Genomic DNA, 18842 nt, shown 5'->3' with positions numbered 1-18842 from the left:
TACGGAAAGAGGAGCCCTATGCAACTTGACAAGGAAAATGGTGCCATTAACGTGAGCTGGCATCCCTTTCTCTGTTGGTGCTTGTGTATACACTCTTGCTCTATTTCTAGTTGAAAATGCCTAAACTTGTAATGATCCATTTAGAGGACCGTAAATGATCTTGATTCCAACCTGAAGGCTTAGTCGGAATTCTTTTTTGTCATGTTTCTTGTCAGCTTCACTCATTAGAAAAGATTTTGAACAGACTCAGTCCCCATCCTCCACCTAGACCTATAGAGAAATCTGAGATGTTAAGATTCATATGGTGCTATATATTTGTTTGAGCATGCTTATATTATCTCCCCCAGGGAAAGCTTTCACATAGAGAATCTCCAACCCAGTATTGATATCAACCCAGCAAAATGCCTTTCAAGTTTCAGCATGCATGCGTTCATTTGGAACCAAAGGGTCAAAAACTGAAAAATACAATATATAATGAATGAGTCTGAATATTCAGATCAAAGGTCACATCCTACTCAGTCACTAGAAGTTTCAGCATTTGCAAATCATGTCCTGGACACTTCTGCTAGACTGGTTTGTCTAAAGTGATCACACTATTGTAGAGACTGAGGCACAGAACTTAACAATGGTTGACACTAATGAGGTGCCCCTAGTGGATTTTGAGGCTTTGGTGGCTGAGAAGGCAGTTTTCATAGAAGTGATTACAAATTTCTCATACCTTTAAATGTCTGTAGCAATCTTGCAATCTAGCAATGATTTTGCAACTCAAATGGGTTGCCCAGTTAAAAAAAAGTGATCACTTATGCAGAAAAAAGATGACAACTCTCTGATCGCTGGGTGTCTGACCACTGGGAGTGATCTGCAGAATGGTGAAGTTTTATTGCCAGCAGATAATTTTTATCCTTATTACAAAATGACAAGGCAGGTCAAACCGCAGCTTCATGCATTCTCTATGGGGCCCCAGGAAAAAGCCAAAGGAAGTGTTTGGCATCCCCATATGAAATGAATGGAGAACAGATCGAGAATGCGCACTGCTGCTCGAGGTATAAAAATTCCCCAATCAGCTGATCTGTGCGGATCCCAGCGGTTGGACTCCTACTGATCTACAAGTTATCACCTACCTTTTGGATAGGTCATAACTTGTTTTAACTGGAGAACCTCTTCAATTGCCCCTTTAATTTTGTACTTACTATTATATTTAGAAGACAAATAAAATGTGAATTGTGGAATATTTTTAATTTTGATCTGCACTTTGACCCCAGAGGGTGGGGTCTGTCTGGTGGGGATTCCATAGGAGAGCTTCAAAAGCCTTGCTATATAATGTATGGCCTACTTATGGGTGGGCATTGGAAATATATCTCCTGGGTAGTTTGGCCTGCAAACAGTTTATAGCCCAACTTCTCTGTCAAAGCAAGTGCCCAAGAGATCCATTTGGTATATGGAGACATACTTACAGGCTGGCCTTATATAACACAAGCCTCTTTATGTGGGAGAGTTAATTTGCACACTATCTTCCCGTAATAGGTCTCCTTTTACCACCTGGATCCTTACAATGGGAACCAGCACCACCCCCCCCCCCAGAGCTAAATTCTTTAGCAAAATTTCTTTAGCATGCCACAACACAACCACATTTTTTCCTTTAGCAAAATATACTGCTGATATTAGTAAAATATTATTTTTGCAAATCAGTTTGACAGATATTGCATTGTAACATTATCAGTATTTGCATAATCTGGAGCTTACACCTAACATCTCAATACATTACTTGTAAAAACAGAAACTGTCTGCCATATTCACTAAACAAGATCATCAATTGTATAATTAACTCCATATGAAATATGCCATGGACGCTACTCCTCTCTACATATAATGGTATGGCACAGTATATTAGTGGTCATCATGACCTCATGGCACCAGGGCCGAGGGTTTGAAGTTCCTAGCGTAATAGCTGCATGGAGTTTACATGTCTCCTAGCATAGATTCTTATTGTTTTTTCCCATTCACTGTATGAGAATGTGCCTAAAATAATTACATTGTCCGTGTTATGGTCTGTAATGGGATCATGTAGGTAGCTATCAGAATAGCACCTCAACATAATAACTGTCCTTCTCAGATCATTCATTTCACATGCATGTAGAACAGTAAGTCCACTGATCAATCCTCAAACAATCCATCAACATACCTGCAGAACAGGAATATTCACCATTCAGTCCATGCACCTGCAGGACCAGAAAATTTACAGTTCAGTCCACATACATTTAGTCAACATACATACAGAAGTGGAAAAGCTACCAACCAGTCCACATACATTCAATCCACATACATGCAGAACTAGAAAAAGCCACCAATCAGCCCACATACATTCAGTCCACATACCTACAACGGGAAAGCCACCGTTCAGTCCATGTACATTCAGTCCACATACCTCCAGAACCAGAAAAGCCACCATTCAGTCCATGTACATTCAGTCCACATACTTCCAGAACCAGAAAAGCCAGCGTTTAGTCCATATACATTCAGTCCACATACCTCCAGAACCAGAAAAGACACTGTTCAGTCCACATACATTCAGTCCACATACCTGCAGGACCAGAAAAGCCATCGTTCAGTCCATGTACATTCAGTCCACATACCTCCAGAACCAGAAAAGCCACTGTTCAGTCCACATACATTCAGTCCACATACCTGCAGGACCAGAAAAGCCACAGTTCAGTCCACATACATTCAGTCCACATACCTCCAGAACCAGAAAAGCCACTGTTCAGTCCACATACATTCAGTCCACATACCTGCAGGACCAGAAAAGCCATCGTTCAGTCCATGTACATTCAGTCCACATAGCTCCAGAACCAGAAAAGCCAATGTTCAGTCCACATACATTCAGTTCACATACCTGCAGGACCAGAAAAGCCACAGTTCAGTCCACATACATTCAGTCCACATACCTCCAGAACCAGAAAAGCCACTGTTCAGTCCACATACATTCAGTCCACATACCTGCAGGACCAGAAAAGCCACCGTTCAGTCCACATACAATCAGCCCACATACCTCCAGAACCAGAAAAGCCACCGTTAAGTCCACATGCAGTCGAGAATGGAAGTTACATCCCCATTTATTGTCTCTCAGACTTACCTTTAAATACTCCACTATCTATTACATTTTTTTAATGGCTTATTTTATTGAAGCAGAACATATGTTCTGTATATTGCCATTCCTTGGTATGTAACCCCAACTTTAGTATCAGATGTTGAGCAGTACAAATATACATTTGCTTAATTTTGTCCGGCAAACAATTCTTTTCAGCCATAAAATAAATAGAAATAATCTCCTTGTTCTAACTTCAAAGTCATTTACTTGGAAAGTGAAATGCGCTAACAGTGCCCCAATTTTCAGGCAGGATTTGTCTGAGGTTGTGATTTTAACAGCAAACAGATGGAGCATTTTTAAAGGAGTATCTTAAATCACAATTTCATGGAGAGGGGTTTTCTTTTCCTCTGGATATTTTACAACAGGAACTGCACAAGATTTTCCGACACACATAGAAGGTCAAGTTACATTACTTAGTAATGTAAGATTTACAGCATGGGGCTACAGGTAAAGTAATCTAGAATTTAAGTGCAACATTCCCTCTTTCACTCTGTCTCTCTCTCTGTGTATATATTTACACACACACACACACACACATATATACTTCCTGCTCCCTCTTCGACAATCTGGCTTCTGACCGCTTCACTCCACTGAAACTGCCCTAACTAAAGTCGCCAATGACCTGCTGACTGCCAAAGCCAAGCGACACTACTCTGTCCTCCTTCTCCCGGACCTGTCCTCTGCCTTTGACACAGTGGACCACTCCCAATTACTACAGACCCTCTCATCTATTGGCATTACAGACTTAGCCCTATCTTGGATTGTATTATACCTAACAGACCGGACATCCAATATCTCCCACTCATACACCACCTCTTCACCTCGCTTCCTATCTGTCGGAGTCCCGCTAGGTTCAGTCCTAGGGCCCTTACTCTTCTCCATTTACACCTTTGGAGTGGGACAGCTCATAGAATCTCATGGCTTGCAGAGTCACCTCTATGCTGATGACACACGGATCTACCTCTCTGGACTAGATATCACCTCCCTACTAACCAAAATCCCACAATGTCTGTCTGCTGTTTCATCCTTCTTCTCCGCTAGGTTTCTAAAACTTAACATGGACAAAACAGAATTCATCATCTTTCCCCCATCTCACTCGACTCTCCAAACAAACCTATCCATTAAAGTAAATGGCTGCTCACTCTCCTCAGTCCCAAAAGCTTGTTGCCTCGGGGTAATCATTGATCTCTCCTTCAAACCACATATCCAAGCCCTTTCCACTTCCTGTCATCTTCAACTCAAAAACATCTCCCGGATCCGTACATTCCTCAATCTAGAATCTGCAGAAACTCTAGTGCATGCCCTCATCATCTCCCACCTTGACTACTGCAACCTCCTGCTCTGTGGCCTCCCCTCTAACACTCTCGTGCCCCTCCAATCTATTCTAAACTCTGCTGACCGACTAATCCACCTATCTGCCCACCATTCCCCCGCCTCTCCTCTTTGTCAATCCCTTCACTGGCTCAACATTACCCAGAGACTCCAGTTCAAAACCCTAATCATGGCATACAAAGCCATCCACAACCTGTCTCCTCCATACATCTGTGACCTTGTCTTATGATACCTACCAGCATGCAACCTCCGATCCTCTCTTCTTCCCACAATCGCATGCAAGATTTCTCCCGTGCATCCCCCCTACTCTGGAACTCTCTACCACAACATATCAGACTTTTATCTACCATGGAAACCTTCAAAAGGAACCTGATGAACTACCTCTTCCGACAAGCCTACAACCTGCAGTAAACACGGATCCACAAAACCACTGCACGATCAGCCCTGCCCTCACCTATTGTATCCTCACCCATCCCTTGTAGATTGTGAGGCCTCGCGGGCAGGGTCCTCTCTCCTCCAGTACCTGTCATGACTTGTATTGATTAAGATTACTGTACTTGTTTTATATTATGTATAGCCCTCCTCACATGTAAAGCACCATGGAATAAATGGTGCTATAATAATAAATAATAATAATAATAATGCTGAAATCCTTCCTCCATAAGACATAAACCAACACCAGAGTCTTCTGACAGCACAATCACTCTCTGTATAGGTGGAGGTGTCTGGGAGAGATAGCAGCCACTGATCCAGCATTCAGCCTATGACTATTCAGCATATATGGCCAGCGTAAGGTCAATTTAATAGGAAATATTATATTTCTTAGTATAAGAGAAGACTAGAGTAAAGGAAGACTAGAGTACTTAGTAGGAGCTCCAACAGGCTTGAGGAAACCATACAATTCCATGTAGGTGACACCCTTCATTAGATTCAAAACCAAGCAAGGCAGAAATACCACTACTGAATGACCGTACTTCCCCTGCCATAGCAGTACTAGAGACTATAGCGTGGCTCAGAAGAATAAAAGCCTGCTTAGATATACAATATGATCCTTGCATGCATCTTCATTATTATCATGTCTACTGTATGGATTGCTGAGTGACAACTACTACACAATGTAAGGTTTCCGCTTCTTTGTCTAAAGTTTCTTTAAACATCCATAAAGCTCTAATAACAGGAACCAGATCGGACTGCTGACAGGTCCATTCCTGATTCATTGGGATTGACTTGACCCCAAAGGTCAAAGCAATATCAAGGAATGAAAGATTCTGCGAGATAAAATCCCACATGAAAACACAAGTTGCTGCCAATCAGCTTTCTACCAGGCAAATATTAAATGCATGTAACACACAAAATAATAGGACAACATATAAATAATTATTAATGCTTGGAGACAATAAATGAAATATATCACTCTGTGGCTATGTATTCTGAAGTCATCCCTACGAGGTTCATACATGTCTAATAGCAATGCACACAGTAATGGGATATCTAATAAATGTGCTGAACCCGCTGAATCTGGAGGAGTGCAGTCACTATCTACATACTAACATTGCTACATGATCCCCTAAAAATAAGTAGTAAAAGTGTAGGGAGGATTACCGCTAAGTAGTCTACAGTATGTACATGGAGAGGGAGGGGGATCATATTTATTTTACATTTCATTTTTTGCAAATTATATCATAGTAGGGGGAGATCCATTGAGTTTCGTGCTTTTGCATAACCTTGTGATATCGAGTGAATTACTCAATGTTTTGGCAGCTGAAAGCTTTGTTTCCTGACTCCCCCATAAACACACATGCTAGGGTTACCATACGCTCATACAGAGGGGACATCAGAGGTCCTGTATATATTGGGAGGACTTTCCAGCCTATATCTCAGAGGGATCTTACTGTCATGTGTTCACCAACATTGCTGTTACTGTGAAAGTTCACAAAGCCCATGGCAATAGTTAGCTGGGTTGGCCCTGTGGGAGCCCATATTCTTATTGCCCCATGCCAGGCGCCCCTATGGCAGATATATACACCACATCACAACAGATCACTGCTATTTACACATTCATGACAAAAATATTGGTTGACCCCCTTCCCAATTTCGAAGGTATCGGACGACCTACAATCACAACTGTGCCCTGACAGATGCTGGTGAGTGTATCACACATTTAGCATTTGTTCAGTATTTTACATCAATATTTGTAAGCCGAAACCAGGAGTGGGTGATAAATACAGAAGTGGTGCATATGTTTCTATTATACTTTTACTCTGATTGTTCCATGTCTGATTTTGGCTTACAAATACTGATGTAGAAAACTGACCAAATACTGAGCGTGTGAACGTGGCCTTAATCTATGAAAGGGACAGCAATAATTTTTTTTTATCTGGAGCACTTGTGTTATTTTTGGCCAGGGTAGTCCTTTACATCCTTCACAGCCACAACATATTGTTTTGTTTTATTAATACTCCCATCCTCAGCTATGGCCATCACTAAGGTCACCTTGCCTGATATGAAAATCCAGGTAGCAGGGGAATAAATATTTATTTATTTTTTCCCTCTAGAGAGGTTATAATGAATTAACATTTGGTATTTTTGTATTTATTATGTAAAGCATTAAAATGGACACTGCCCAGAGGGATATAATTACTAGAAAGCATGATGAGATGACTAAAGCGTAACTACTTCCCCCTAGTGGTTCTGAAAGGGAAAACTTTTTTAGGAAAACGTTTGTAAAACTAGAAGAGACCTATGATTTCAACAAGATTTTAAAAAGCGCAATTTTACTTTAGTTTGTCAGTATTGGGGAATATTTGTAAAATCTGAATGCTGCAAACCAATATTGACTGAATCGGTCATCTTCAACGTATTCTCCAGATGTTGTGAAATTCCCAGCCTATGGCTATCAGGGCACGCGAGGAATTACATCTCTACAGCAGCTGGAGAGCCATATGTTTCCACCAGTGGCCTTAACCAAATATCCCATAAGTAGATAACGTGCTGCTATAAGTCTTACTTCCTTACTGCACATTTTAAAGATGATTTTAAAAACTTTTTGATTTTTAACTCTTGATTTATCCCAAGATGAACACATTTCCAGGACAGAATCTTGCAAATACCTAACAGCAATCCAACACTTTCTTCATATTTAGTACAAAGTAGCTCTTCCACGTAATCCCAAAATATCCTTCTATTGAAATTTTTCCAAAAGATATGCATTTTATTTGTAATGTATCAAATCTCAATCTTGATCTAGTTTTATATGGGGAGAGGCTGCTGCCTTCACTGAAAAAAGACAGTACAGGATCATCCTGATCAGGGTCACCTTGTTGATGGTGGAATGGCTTTTATGCTATTTTTGATCAAAAGAATATTACTAAGAACCCTGAGTTATTTAAACACACTTTTGCTTTTCACTTATTTAGTTACAGCAGGGTTTTTGCAATTTTTTTCTCTTGTATGTTTTGTATGCTTTATGGCCAGTGTGAACATGCGTTTATGTGCTGCATGTACACCAACTTAATCCGAGCTCAATTTTTGTGTTTTTTCTTTGTATTTTTATATTCTGTGCAGGGTGTGGCCTCCCTTTCCTGAGCTGGAAATTATATTTAAAGGCTTCCCCAGACTTGTGTCCATAGGTCGGGAACCGTTCCTTTTGTCTGACCTTATTCTCACACTGAGGTCAACTCTGACACATGGTAAGGTTTTTTATATTAGACAGCATAGGACTGTCCAGATCGGAGTCACCCTCTCGATGGTGGGATGGCTTTTATGCTATTTTTGATCAAAAACAGTATTACTAAGAACCCTGAGTTATTTAAATGCACTTTTGCTTTTTACTTATTTAATTACAACAGGGTTTTTGCTCATTTCATTTCTTGTAGGTTTTGTATACTTTATGGCCAATGTGAACATGCGTTTATGCATGTATACCAACTTAAACCAAGCTCAATTTTTGTGTTTTTTCTTCACCGAATAAGTAGAATACAGAACCTTCCTGTCTTGCTGTTGGGATCTCCAGTGATCAACCAGAATCTGCAGGAGGATCTGGAAACGAGTATTCAATTTCCCTTCTACATGGGAATTTCATTATTACAGGGTGCCCATGAAAATGAATTGACTGTCTGTTTTAAGACACTGTTCCTGGCAGCTTTCTCCAGTAAATAGATGAGGTTATGGATGATTGACTTCCCTTCTATTGAGTCAGAATTTCCTAATAGGGCATTTAAAAATGAGATCCGAGAAACTAGACAATCCATGAGTTAGAAACTAGGTGTATTTCTGTCAATCTGGATTATGGCGGCACACAAGGGAAAAATTCTCCTTGTGGAGATCCAGCTAGTAGGGCTCTCCTCCCACAGAAAAGACATTGTCCCGTGTCACGTCTAAGATATTAACTTATATGATAGCTGCCTAAAAGTGTCAATAAAGAATCTAAAGACTTAGGAACTTTTTATAACCCCTCCAAACAGTGTCGGAATGGGGTATATGGGCCGACCTGTAGAAGTGACTCTGCGGACCCACTACTAGAAACTACCCATACCAGAAACACATCAGATTTGCTTTTTTCATAAGGAACTTTGGTTTTTAATGGATTAACCAAAAAGGAATTTTAATTTTTTATTGGTGGTTGTGCTGAAAATCCCCTCTTTTTCTTCCTAGGGTCCCAGTGTTCGGCTTCATGTAAATGTTAAGTAAATTATCAGATTATCTTCTGTGTCTGTATAATATTATATGGGGTTGTCTGTTTTATGACTGATTGGATCATGCCTTTGTCTCTACACAGAGAATCAAGTGTATAGTGTCAAGCACTGCTCTATTAATCAGTGGGTTCCAACTCCTGCACAGTGGCCCATCGGGGAATTCACCTGGTCCCCCGCGGGCCAGTCTGAGCCTAATTATATATGAGCAGCAATGATGGTGGCAAACTAGAGCCATTCTTGAATAAAATGGATGGCTATTAGTGATCAGCGAGTGTGCTTGGGTAAGGTGCTATCAGAGCATGCTCGTGTCCTAATCGAGTATTTTCAGCATGCTCAATAAAAATGCTCGAGTCGCTGCAGCTGCATGTCTCGCCACTGTTCGACAGCTGCAACACATGCACGATTGCCTAACAAACAGAAAATCCCTGCATGTTTTGCGGCTGTCGAAGAGCCTCGAAACATGCAGCTGCTGCGACTTGAGCAATTTTTAGAACCCGACGAAAATACTCAATTACAACTCAAGCATGTACGGAAAACATCTTACCCTAGTACACTCGCTCATCACTAATGGCTATTCATCTCAATAGACAATGTAATAACATAATTCATGGAAAAAGCATCACTAGCCATTTGTGCAGGGAACTGGACCTGGGGCAATCAGTTCTTTCCCCCAACTGCAAATTTTGAAAATGATCTTTCCTAAGGCAACCGCCAAATTGTTAGCTTGCCAATATACTATAGGCTGCCATATAAATCTTATTCTAGTCTCTAGTCCTATTGTAAGACCTTAAAAACTAAAGGATATGCTGTATATTAGTAATCAGGTTGGGTAACGAATCCATCTTATATGCATCGAGAGTGGCATCAAATTTATAACGTCGCAGGAACTATTCTATTCCATCTGATAAGATTTGAGCATCTTATCTTCAAATTTTTTAAATTCGGTGTATTCATAGTGAAGTTCCTCCTTGATTTTAACACTAAATTATATATACATACTGCAATTTATAAGGGGCACCAGACAGAGAGAAAAGCAGTGGCACCAGTCCAGTCCAGTGAGATAACATCTGGTAAGTTGACCTAACCAAATATCTTAACACAGTATCCAAGGAATGCTGGTTTCTTTACACCCACTTTTTGTCCTAACTAATACATCCTACATACTGTTTTTTACACTAATTGCTTCTGGGTCATTAATAATAATAATTTTAATTTTTATAGCGCCAACATATTCCGCAGCACTTTACATTTACTCATCATGTCGGAGCCATTAAGCTTTTCTCCATATAATTGGCAAAATCAATATAAATATGCTTGGTTTTAGTCTTCCATACTATTGAGCGTATTACTGGAGCGCTGTCAATTTGGATTCTCACCCTAGAAGTTCTCATTTATGCCATAAAGTCTTGTTTTATACAAATAGTTTAAAAAGTGAAACCAGAAAATACATCTTGTAAAAAAAGAGAAAAAAAAGACCCCATCATTCAGTAAACAGTGTGATCCCACAAGAAGGGCCATGACTGTACAGCAGAGCCTGAAACATCCGGGCCACTGTCCATTAATCATCTTGTATCTATATACAGTAGTAAGGGTGAGTAGGCAAATCAGACATTATAGCTTATGTTTTATAAAAGCAGCAGGTAAAATAATGAATTCTGAAATCGCTAACACAACTTACGCTTTTTTGCCGCAGATGGCGCCCTGGTACCAGTTTTTGCAGGTACTGAAATACTTCTTTTTTGTTCCCATGACTTGTTGCAGAGCACAGACATTTGGACTAAAAGGGAATAAAGTGAAAAAAAATATTTAATTTAGATGTAATAATTACTATACTATGAATGAAACTAGGATTTCTGTAAAGTCACTTTCCGCACGTCCCTATCCCAGAACATTAATGAGGAAACAAAGGCGGCTTTATGCTGCTAACCTCCCAGCGGTCACCGCCAGGTGCCCTGGAACATGTTACTGTGTGCTTTACAGTTGCTTTTTATTTGCTGGGGTCTCCCATCCATTACCATTGAAGCAAACCTTGTAAAAACACCATGTGCTCAGGGAGGTTATGGCTGTTTCTTTGTCTACAGAGCTCTCAGTACAATGAAATGCAATTAGGGTTACTAAGATCCATCTCCAGTGTGGAGGAAACCAAGCACAGCTATGCAAACATGGTGCTAAGGGGACAGTTCACACTCTGCCTTCCGCAGATACCATCCTTCACTACTGAACTGGAGTCTGCTACTGTATTGTCACAATAGGAGTTGGCACTAAAGCAATCAAGTCTGAATTAATGATTCGCTGCAACAAGTCCTTATATCTACGGTCCACATAGAAAGCCACAGATCTCTGCACATCTATACACAATACATACATAGGTTTTTGTACCCAGTTTTTATAGATAAGATTAATCACAAGTTTGCACTATGTTATTACAGGGCACAAAAGACACTTGTAGCTCTGCTAAAACTCCAGGCATCGATATTTCAAGACACATTTAAATTTAGTTAACAAAATACACTTCAAAGGCAATAAAACAATTTATAGTCTAAAAAAAAATTAAAAGAACATATTAGGCAAAGATTTCAGATGAAATTCCAGGAATAACCTAATCTATCTATCTATAGATCTATCTATCCAATATCTATCTATCTATCTATCTATCTATCTATCTATCTATCTATCCTTTATCTATCTATCTATCTGTCTATCCAATATCTATCTATCTATCTATCTATCTATCTATCTATCTATCTATCTATCCATCTGTTATCTATCTATCTATCTATCTATCTATCTATCTATCTATCTATCTATCTGTTATCTATCTATCTATCTGTTATCTATCTATCTATCTATCTATCTATTCCTCTATCTGTCTATCTATCTATCTATCTATCTATCTATCTATTCCTCTATCTAATATATATCTATCCATCTATCAATCCATTCCTCTATCCCATATCTGTCTATCTATCTATCATCTATCTATTCCTCTATCTATCTATCGATCGATTTATCTATCTATCTATCTATCTATCTATCTATCTATCTATCTATCTATCTATCTATTTATCTAATATCTATCTATCTATCATCTATCGACTCCTCTATCTATCTATCTATCTATCTATCTATCTATCTATCTATCTATCTATCCATCCCTCTATCTAACATCTATCTATATATCCATCCCTGCCTCTATCTATCCATCCCTGCCTCTATCTATCCCTCCCTCTATCTGTCTTCTATCTATGTATTATCTTTCATACCTTCTCCTTCCTCTTTCTCACTTATCTTCTATTTGAGATCTATGTTAAACAAAAGCTAAAATAACAAACAAACAATAAAAAGGCTAAAATTAATTAAAAGTTTTCACTTTCATAATTTTCTACGTCTGTTTTTAAAAACCTAAATTAACTGTGGAATGATTAGTTCTGCTTCCCCAGAACAAAAAAATAATATTAAAAAGTTTTGTATGTTTAAACCCATAAGGAAAAGTCATGATACTTACCCTTGTTTTTTGGCTCTTATGCGGCTGTGTGACAAGATCTTGTCATAGTAGCCATTACTGTCTGCACGGTCAAATGCAGACAGTACAAAAATGGCAAAGATTGATAAAAATATAACCTTCATTGTTTAGTCCCCCAAAGGCTCCCTGTAAATTGAAAGGGAGAACTGCCAAGTGTTATAGAGCTGCACACAGTTTATATACAGCCTGGAATTCTGTGGGAGGGGAGCAGTGGATCAACCTGAGACTAATGTACCACCCTCCAGGAAAAATCAGCCACTGCTGAAATCAGCTAAGAAGTTACAGGACTTTAAGCCAAGTGCAACTTTTTTTTTTCCTTTCCAGGAAAATAAATATTTCTCTGCTCCAGTTGTGACTAATTCATATATGAATCATTTTCCTTCCAAATAATTGCAGCATATTTGTAGACTTTGGAAGTTTAATCATCTTGCTTCACTTTACTTGACAATGGCATGAAGCAAATATAGGCTCTTCCCTTCTTTTTTCCATCTGTTACCACACCCAAATCAATATTTGGAGTGAGCATTCACTTCCTTCAGAACAGCATCATTTCTTCTAGGTATAATTCACATACAGTTTTCAAGGAAATTGGCAGAGAGAATGTTCAAACATCTTGGAGAACTAACCACAGATCTTCTATGGTTGTAGGCTTGTAGAAATATTTACTTTTCTTCATTTAATCCTAGACAGACTTAATGATGTTGAGATCAGGGCTCAAACTATTAACATTTCTATTTTTAAAAGCCTTTAAGGCCCCCAAACACATTAGACTAATGTTGCCTTCAAATACATGGGTTCGACCAATAGTATAATGTGTATGGGGGCGCCGGCCAACTGATGGATGGGCGAGAGGTCAGTGACACAAGACTCAGTTCAGACTGCCAATCACATTGTTCTCCATGAGATAATCAGCAGGCCGTGTCAGTAACAGTTACAGAGTAAGTGCTCCAGTGTATGGGAGAGTCAGCTGAGATGGCAGTCAGCCGAATGATCGGCCAGCCGCCATCTAATACATATGGCCCTTCTTACTTTGCAGCAGTAATTCCACACCTGCCTAAATCTCTTGCACAGTACTTTATATACTGTGTACACATACAGAGATTAAATATACAGAGATGGGTGTACAGATAAAGGTTTATCAATAAATTGCAATTGTTATAGAACCAAAACTATTGAATTAAAATTAAATGTTACTATTATTTATTTCCAAATGCATAGCGTAAACCAGTTTCACAGCTCCATACAGAGATTACCACTAGTGATGAGCGACTATACTCGTTACTCGAGATTTACCGAGCACGCTCGGGGGTCCTCCGAGTATTTTTTAGTGCTCGGAGATTTAATTTTTCTTGCCGCAGCTGAATAATTTACATCTGTTAGCCAGCATAAGTACATGTGGAGGTTGCCTGGTTGCTAGGGAACCCCCACATGTAATCACACACATTAAGGTCAATTTCAAAGACAGCCATTTGACCTCTTTAGGGTCCTACACTTGAACACTTGTATTTGGACAGTTTGCTGTGGACCGGAACTGAGTTCTCTTTGCCCTGAAACCCCTCTTTTAAACATGAGTCGCCGTGTGTGAAGTGCTGTGGGGTTCGTTCTGTACTCACTTGTCGTTAGGCAGTCCTTGTTACCTCCCCGTCCATGGGACTGGCTGCAGCTACAGAAATGACCTTAAGTCCAGTACAACCGGTTCGACTTTACTGTGTAATGTGCATACAAGCAGTTGTGGCATACATATTGAGACATAGTCCTTTTTGGTGATGTTACCTTTGTTCTGTGTACTATCAGCCCTTGACTCCCTTCTTCCAATTCTTTCCCCACCTCGACATCTTCTGTTGGTCCCAGGAGCTTCCTATCTGGCATAATAGTTTCCCTGATGCTCACCATCTTTCCCTTTTGCTGTGACCCAGCTGACATCTTTCTCACAGGGGAGATAGAGATATGGCACTCAGTTCCTCTTCTGAGCCCTAGGCTCAAGACTGCCCTGGCCCTAGTGTTTTGAGACTTGTACTGAAAGAACCATCTCGCCTCTGCTGCATCCGCTTTCTTAGAACCTGTTGACACTGTCATCATCTATCACTTCCTCAGAACTCCCTCACACACTTAACTCTCCTAGACTTCTCAAAAATATTTAGAATTGAGAGTCCTCAGTGGTTGATACCTTTTAATGGCTAACTGAAAAGATGGTAACAAATTGCAAGCTTTCGAGACTACATACGTCTCTTCATCAGGCAAAGAGACGTATGTGGTCTCGAAAGCTTGCAATTTGTTACCATCTTTTCAGTTAGCCATTAAAAGGTATCAACCACTGAGGACTCTCAATTCTAAATATTTTTCTATCTACTGGCTAACACGGTACCAAGATATATTTCTTTCCTGTATCTAGACTTCTCACTAACTTTCCTCTATTTAATCTCACTAGAAGCCAGAAATGCTTTTCCTATTAACTGATCTAAGGCTAGGTTCCCATTGCGTTAATGGGATAGCGCTAATGGACAGCGTTGCACGGCGAAATTAACGCCGTGCACCGCGTCCGTTAGCGCTCCCATTGCCGGCAATGTTAGAGCGCATTGCTAGCGCGTGTCATTTTCGGCACGCGCTAGCGATGTGCCGGTCTTTTGTAGCGCGCCTCGGACGCTGCTTGCAGCGTCCGCGGCGCGCCAGAGGTCCGTTCCCCGCTCTCGCAGATCGGGGATCTGCGAGAGCGGGGACGTTAACGCGACCCCTGAACGCGGCCCCGAAAAAGACATTGCGTTAGCGCAATCCGCTAGCGCTCGCGCTAAACGGATTGCACTAACGCAATCTGAACCTAGCCTAACCCCTTCCAACTAGTGGGCTAATCCCTTGTATTACAAGTGCTTCTCACAAAATTATAATATCATAAAAAAGTTAATTTATTTCAGTTTTTCAATACAAAAAGTGAAACTCATATTATATACAGTCATTACAAACAGAGTGATCTATTTCAAGTGTTTATTTCTGTTAATGTTGATGATTATGGCTTACAGCCAATGAAAACCCAAAAGTCATTATTTCAGTAAATTAGAATACTGTATAACACCAGCTTGAAAAATTATTTTAAAATCCGAAATGTTGGCCTACTGAAATGTATGTTCAGTAAATGCACTCAGTACTTGGTCGGGGCTTCCTTTGCATCAATTACTGCATCAATGAGGCGTGGCATGGAGGTGATCAGCCTGTGGCACTGCTGAGGTGTTATGGAAGCCCAGGTTACTTTGATAGCAGCCTTCACCTCGTCTGCATTGTTGGGTCTGGTGTCTCTCATCTTCCTCTTGGCAATACCCCATAGATTCTCTATGTGGTTAAGGTCAGGGATTTTGCTGGCCAATCAAGCACAGTGACACTGTTGTTTGTAAACCAGGTATTGGTACTTTTAGCAGTGTGGACAGGTGCAAAGTCCTGTTGGAGAATTAAATTTACATCTCCAAAAAGCTTGTTGGCAGAGGGAAGCATGAAGTGCTCTAAAATTACCTGGTAGACGTCTGCGCTGACTTTGGTCTTGATAAAACACAGTGGAAGCACTTGTAGCTCTATGTTTCACTGTGTGGTATAAACTATATCCCCATGCTGATAATGGTTCTCCTAATAGACAGACTTCCCCCCATTACCCGGGACAGCTTTGAGGCAGAGCATCCAGGAAAACACAAACCAGCCATAAGGATAAAATGCAACATACCTTTATCAAACAGATATAACACAACATATTAACATCTCACACTTCACGTTAACCCTCTGTTGTCGCAACTTCTTCAGTCACTCCCCTACATACTCATAAGATAAAAAGCGATCTGACCCTGACATTTTCAACAGGACCAGTCAATTATCCAATGTGCATAGGACAGTTGGAATTTGAGTATTGGATCCTTATGTGGAGATGAGATGCTGTTAGAGGCGTCTGGAAGTGGATTTCTCCTCTCTCCCTGTTAAGAACACATCAACTCTCAGCCAAGTTCTTCTGTGTATGGAGAAGTTGGGAGAGATGTTAGTATATTTATGGAGTATGGCTGGAAACAATTGTTATAAAAAAGAGGTCAGTCTTATTACATGGTAATTCCTACATTTTTGTTTATTGGGCTGGGTTCACCCATTAGGATAGTGTCTCACATGTCAGACCAGAGGCGGACATACCAATGGTGCTCCTACACAGGGGCCAAGAACTAAGAGGGCCCATTTCCACCTCCAAAGCAGGTGGAATTGTGCTTTATGATGAGGTATTGGACATCAAAAGGGACCATAATTTGCTCTTGCACAGAACCCATCTTCTGTCTGTGTCTGCAACTGTGTCAGACATTTACCGCTGTTTTGCCAAGAGATTGTTAATATTGTGTTTTTTACCGGTGATCACATTTTGGACATATTTGTTTAAGAAGAGATCCACACATTCGTATGAAAAGCTCTACTGCTGTCTGTTTTTTTTCTCGTAAAGCAACCGGCCCTTCAAATTTCATTGAAACATATGCATATCAGTTTTAAAAAGATTTATTATTTGTATTGTATCTCCAGTCCGTGAGACTCAAAGCAGATCCTATTCTGATCAGTTTTGTGGATCAAACTTGGCCATTAAAGTTTATGTGGATGTGCATAACACAGATGACACTGAAGACAACCTTGGTATTTCACGTTCCATCCAAGTTTCAGCTGTTTTTCATTCATCCATTTTTAAAGGAACCTGTCACCTGAAAAAACAATGTTAACCTGCAGACATTGGATTATTCTGCAGGTTAAAAGTGTTCTGAAGCTGCCCGCCATCAACACTTAGAGCCCCGCTGCCGGGAGGAAATTAATTTTATTCCCTCTGGCAGCATTCAGCTTCAATTCATAGGGGAGGCTCCAGGGCAGGTTCAGTCATTGCTCTGTGTTCAGAGAGCAGCGGCTGTGACCGTGCCCCCGGCACTGACAGCCAACCCTAATGTTGAGTTGCTATCAGGCAATACAGGGGGATGATTAGAGCCGCCACTCTCTATGCACAGATTGGTGACTGAACCCATGCTGGTGCCACCCCTATTACTGGAACCAGAAAGCTGCCGGGAAGAATAAAGTTAATTTCCTCCAGGCACTGGAGGTCTAAGTGCAGGTGCCATGCTGGTTCACAATACTATTAAGATTAACCCCATATCTACAGGTTAATAGCGTTTTTTTTAGGTGACAGGTTCCATTTAAGAGTCACAGGATAAATAAAAGTTCAGACTACCAGCTTCATCTTTAAAAAAAATGGAAGAGAAAAACAGTGGCTATACAGATGATATATGAGATAAACATGGTCTGTTTTACATGGATGTAAAATTAGATATGGGAATGTGAATGTAGTAGGAAAAGTGATTTTGCTGCATGGCATATTACGGCAACATGTGAGCACAGCCTTCTACTTAACAGGTTGCCACTAAATTCGCTGCATCATTTCAGCACATCATAACATCAGAACTAGAGATGAGCAGATCATTTGCAATTCAAATTAGCTGGCTTTGCCAAAATTTCCCCGCAATCTGATTTGTGGAAAAGTTGCTTGAATCTTAATACTGGAAATCTTGTAATTGATCAGAAAATACAAGTGGGAGAGAGAGAACAAGAGAGGACCCTGCTGACAATAGGAGCTTACACTCTACATAAGAGAGAGAGGAACCTGCTGACCATAAGAGCTTACACACTACAGAAGAGAGAGAGGGCCCTGCTGACCATAAGAGCTTATGTAGTGACCCAGTCGAGAAAGTGTCCTTCCCTTTAAGTAATCCTGGATTGTGAGTGGCTTCTGTACATTACAGCTCACTCTCTAGCTGCCACTCTACATTATTACCAGCATTTGTGAGCTGTAATTCTCCATTTTTAGTCACCTCCATTTTAGATGCAATGCATTTCTCATTTGCTGTGTCCTGGCACTATGTAATGGTGAAAGTGTACAATGACTTATAATTATTGTTTTGTAAGGATCTGAGATGTGAATCCGGTGTCCTATTGGCCAGCTCCAGTCACATGGTCAAAAGGAGGAGCTGTTTTCCAGGTAAGTCTAGAATGTTTTTTTAAGACCACAAAAAACAAAAAGACAGCGCCACAATGGATGGTGAAAAAATAGGAGCTTACATTTATTCTGCCGCATCCTGTAGCGAAGTTTCGGTCAACAGAC

The 18842-nt window shown here is 40.3% G+C and overlaps 1 protein-coding gene across 5 annotated transcripts in view; it reads right to left on the bottom strand.

Moving 5' to 3' along the window:
* The window catches only part of POSTN (periostin), an 85500-nt gene extending 72626 nt beyond the window's left edge, over nucleotides 1-12874 (bottom strand). For 3 of the 5 annotated variants that reach the window (XM_077298189.1, XM_077298188.1, XM_077298190.1), the window contains exons 1-2: nucleotides 12680-12860; nucleotides 10853-10951 (exon numbers count right to left, since the gene is read on the bottom strand). In XM_077298189.1, the coding sequence (XP_077154304.1) occupies nucleotides 10853-10951; nucleotides 12680-12801 (221 nt within the window). In that variant the 5' untranslated portion in view covers nucleotides 12802-12860. Of the gene's footprint in view, nucleotides 1-10852; nucleotides 10952-12679 lie in introns of all 5 variants that reach the window. The other 2 variants (XM_077298187.1, XM_077298191.1) reach the window with 2 other exon arrangements.
* Nucleotides 12875-18842: the final 5968 nt, after the last annotated feature.

This window comes from Ranitomeya variabilis, chromosome 3 (assembly GCF_051348905.1).
Source record: "Ranitomeya variabilis isolate aRanVar5 chromosome 3, aRanVar5.hap1, whole genome shotgun sequence".
NCBI lineage: Eukaryota > Metazoa > Chordata > Amphibia > Anura > Dendrobatidae > Ranitomeya > Ranitomeya variabilis.
The sequence above is the reverse complement of the archived record's forward strand: the minus strand, read 5'-3'. Positions and strand labels throughout refer to the sequence as shown.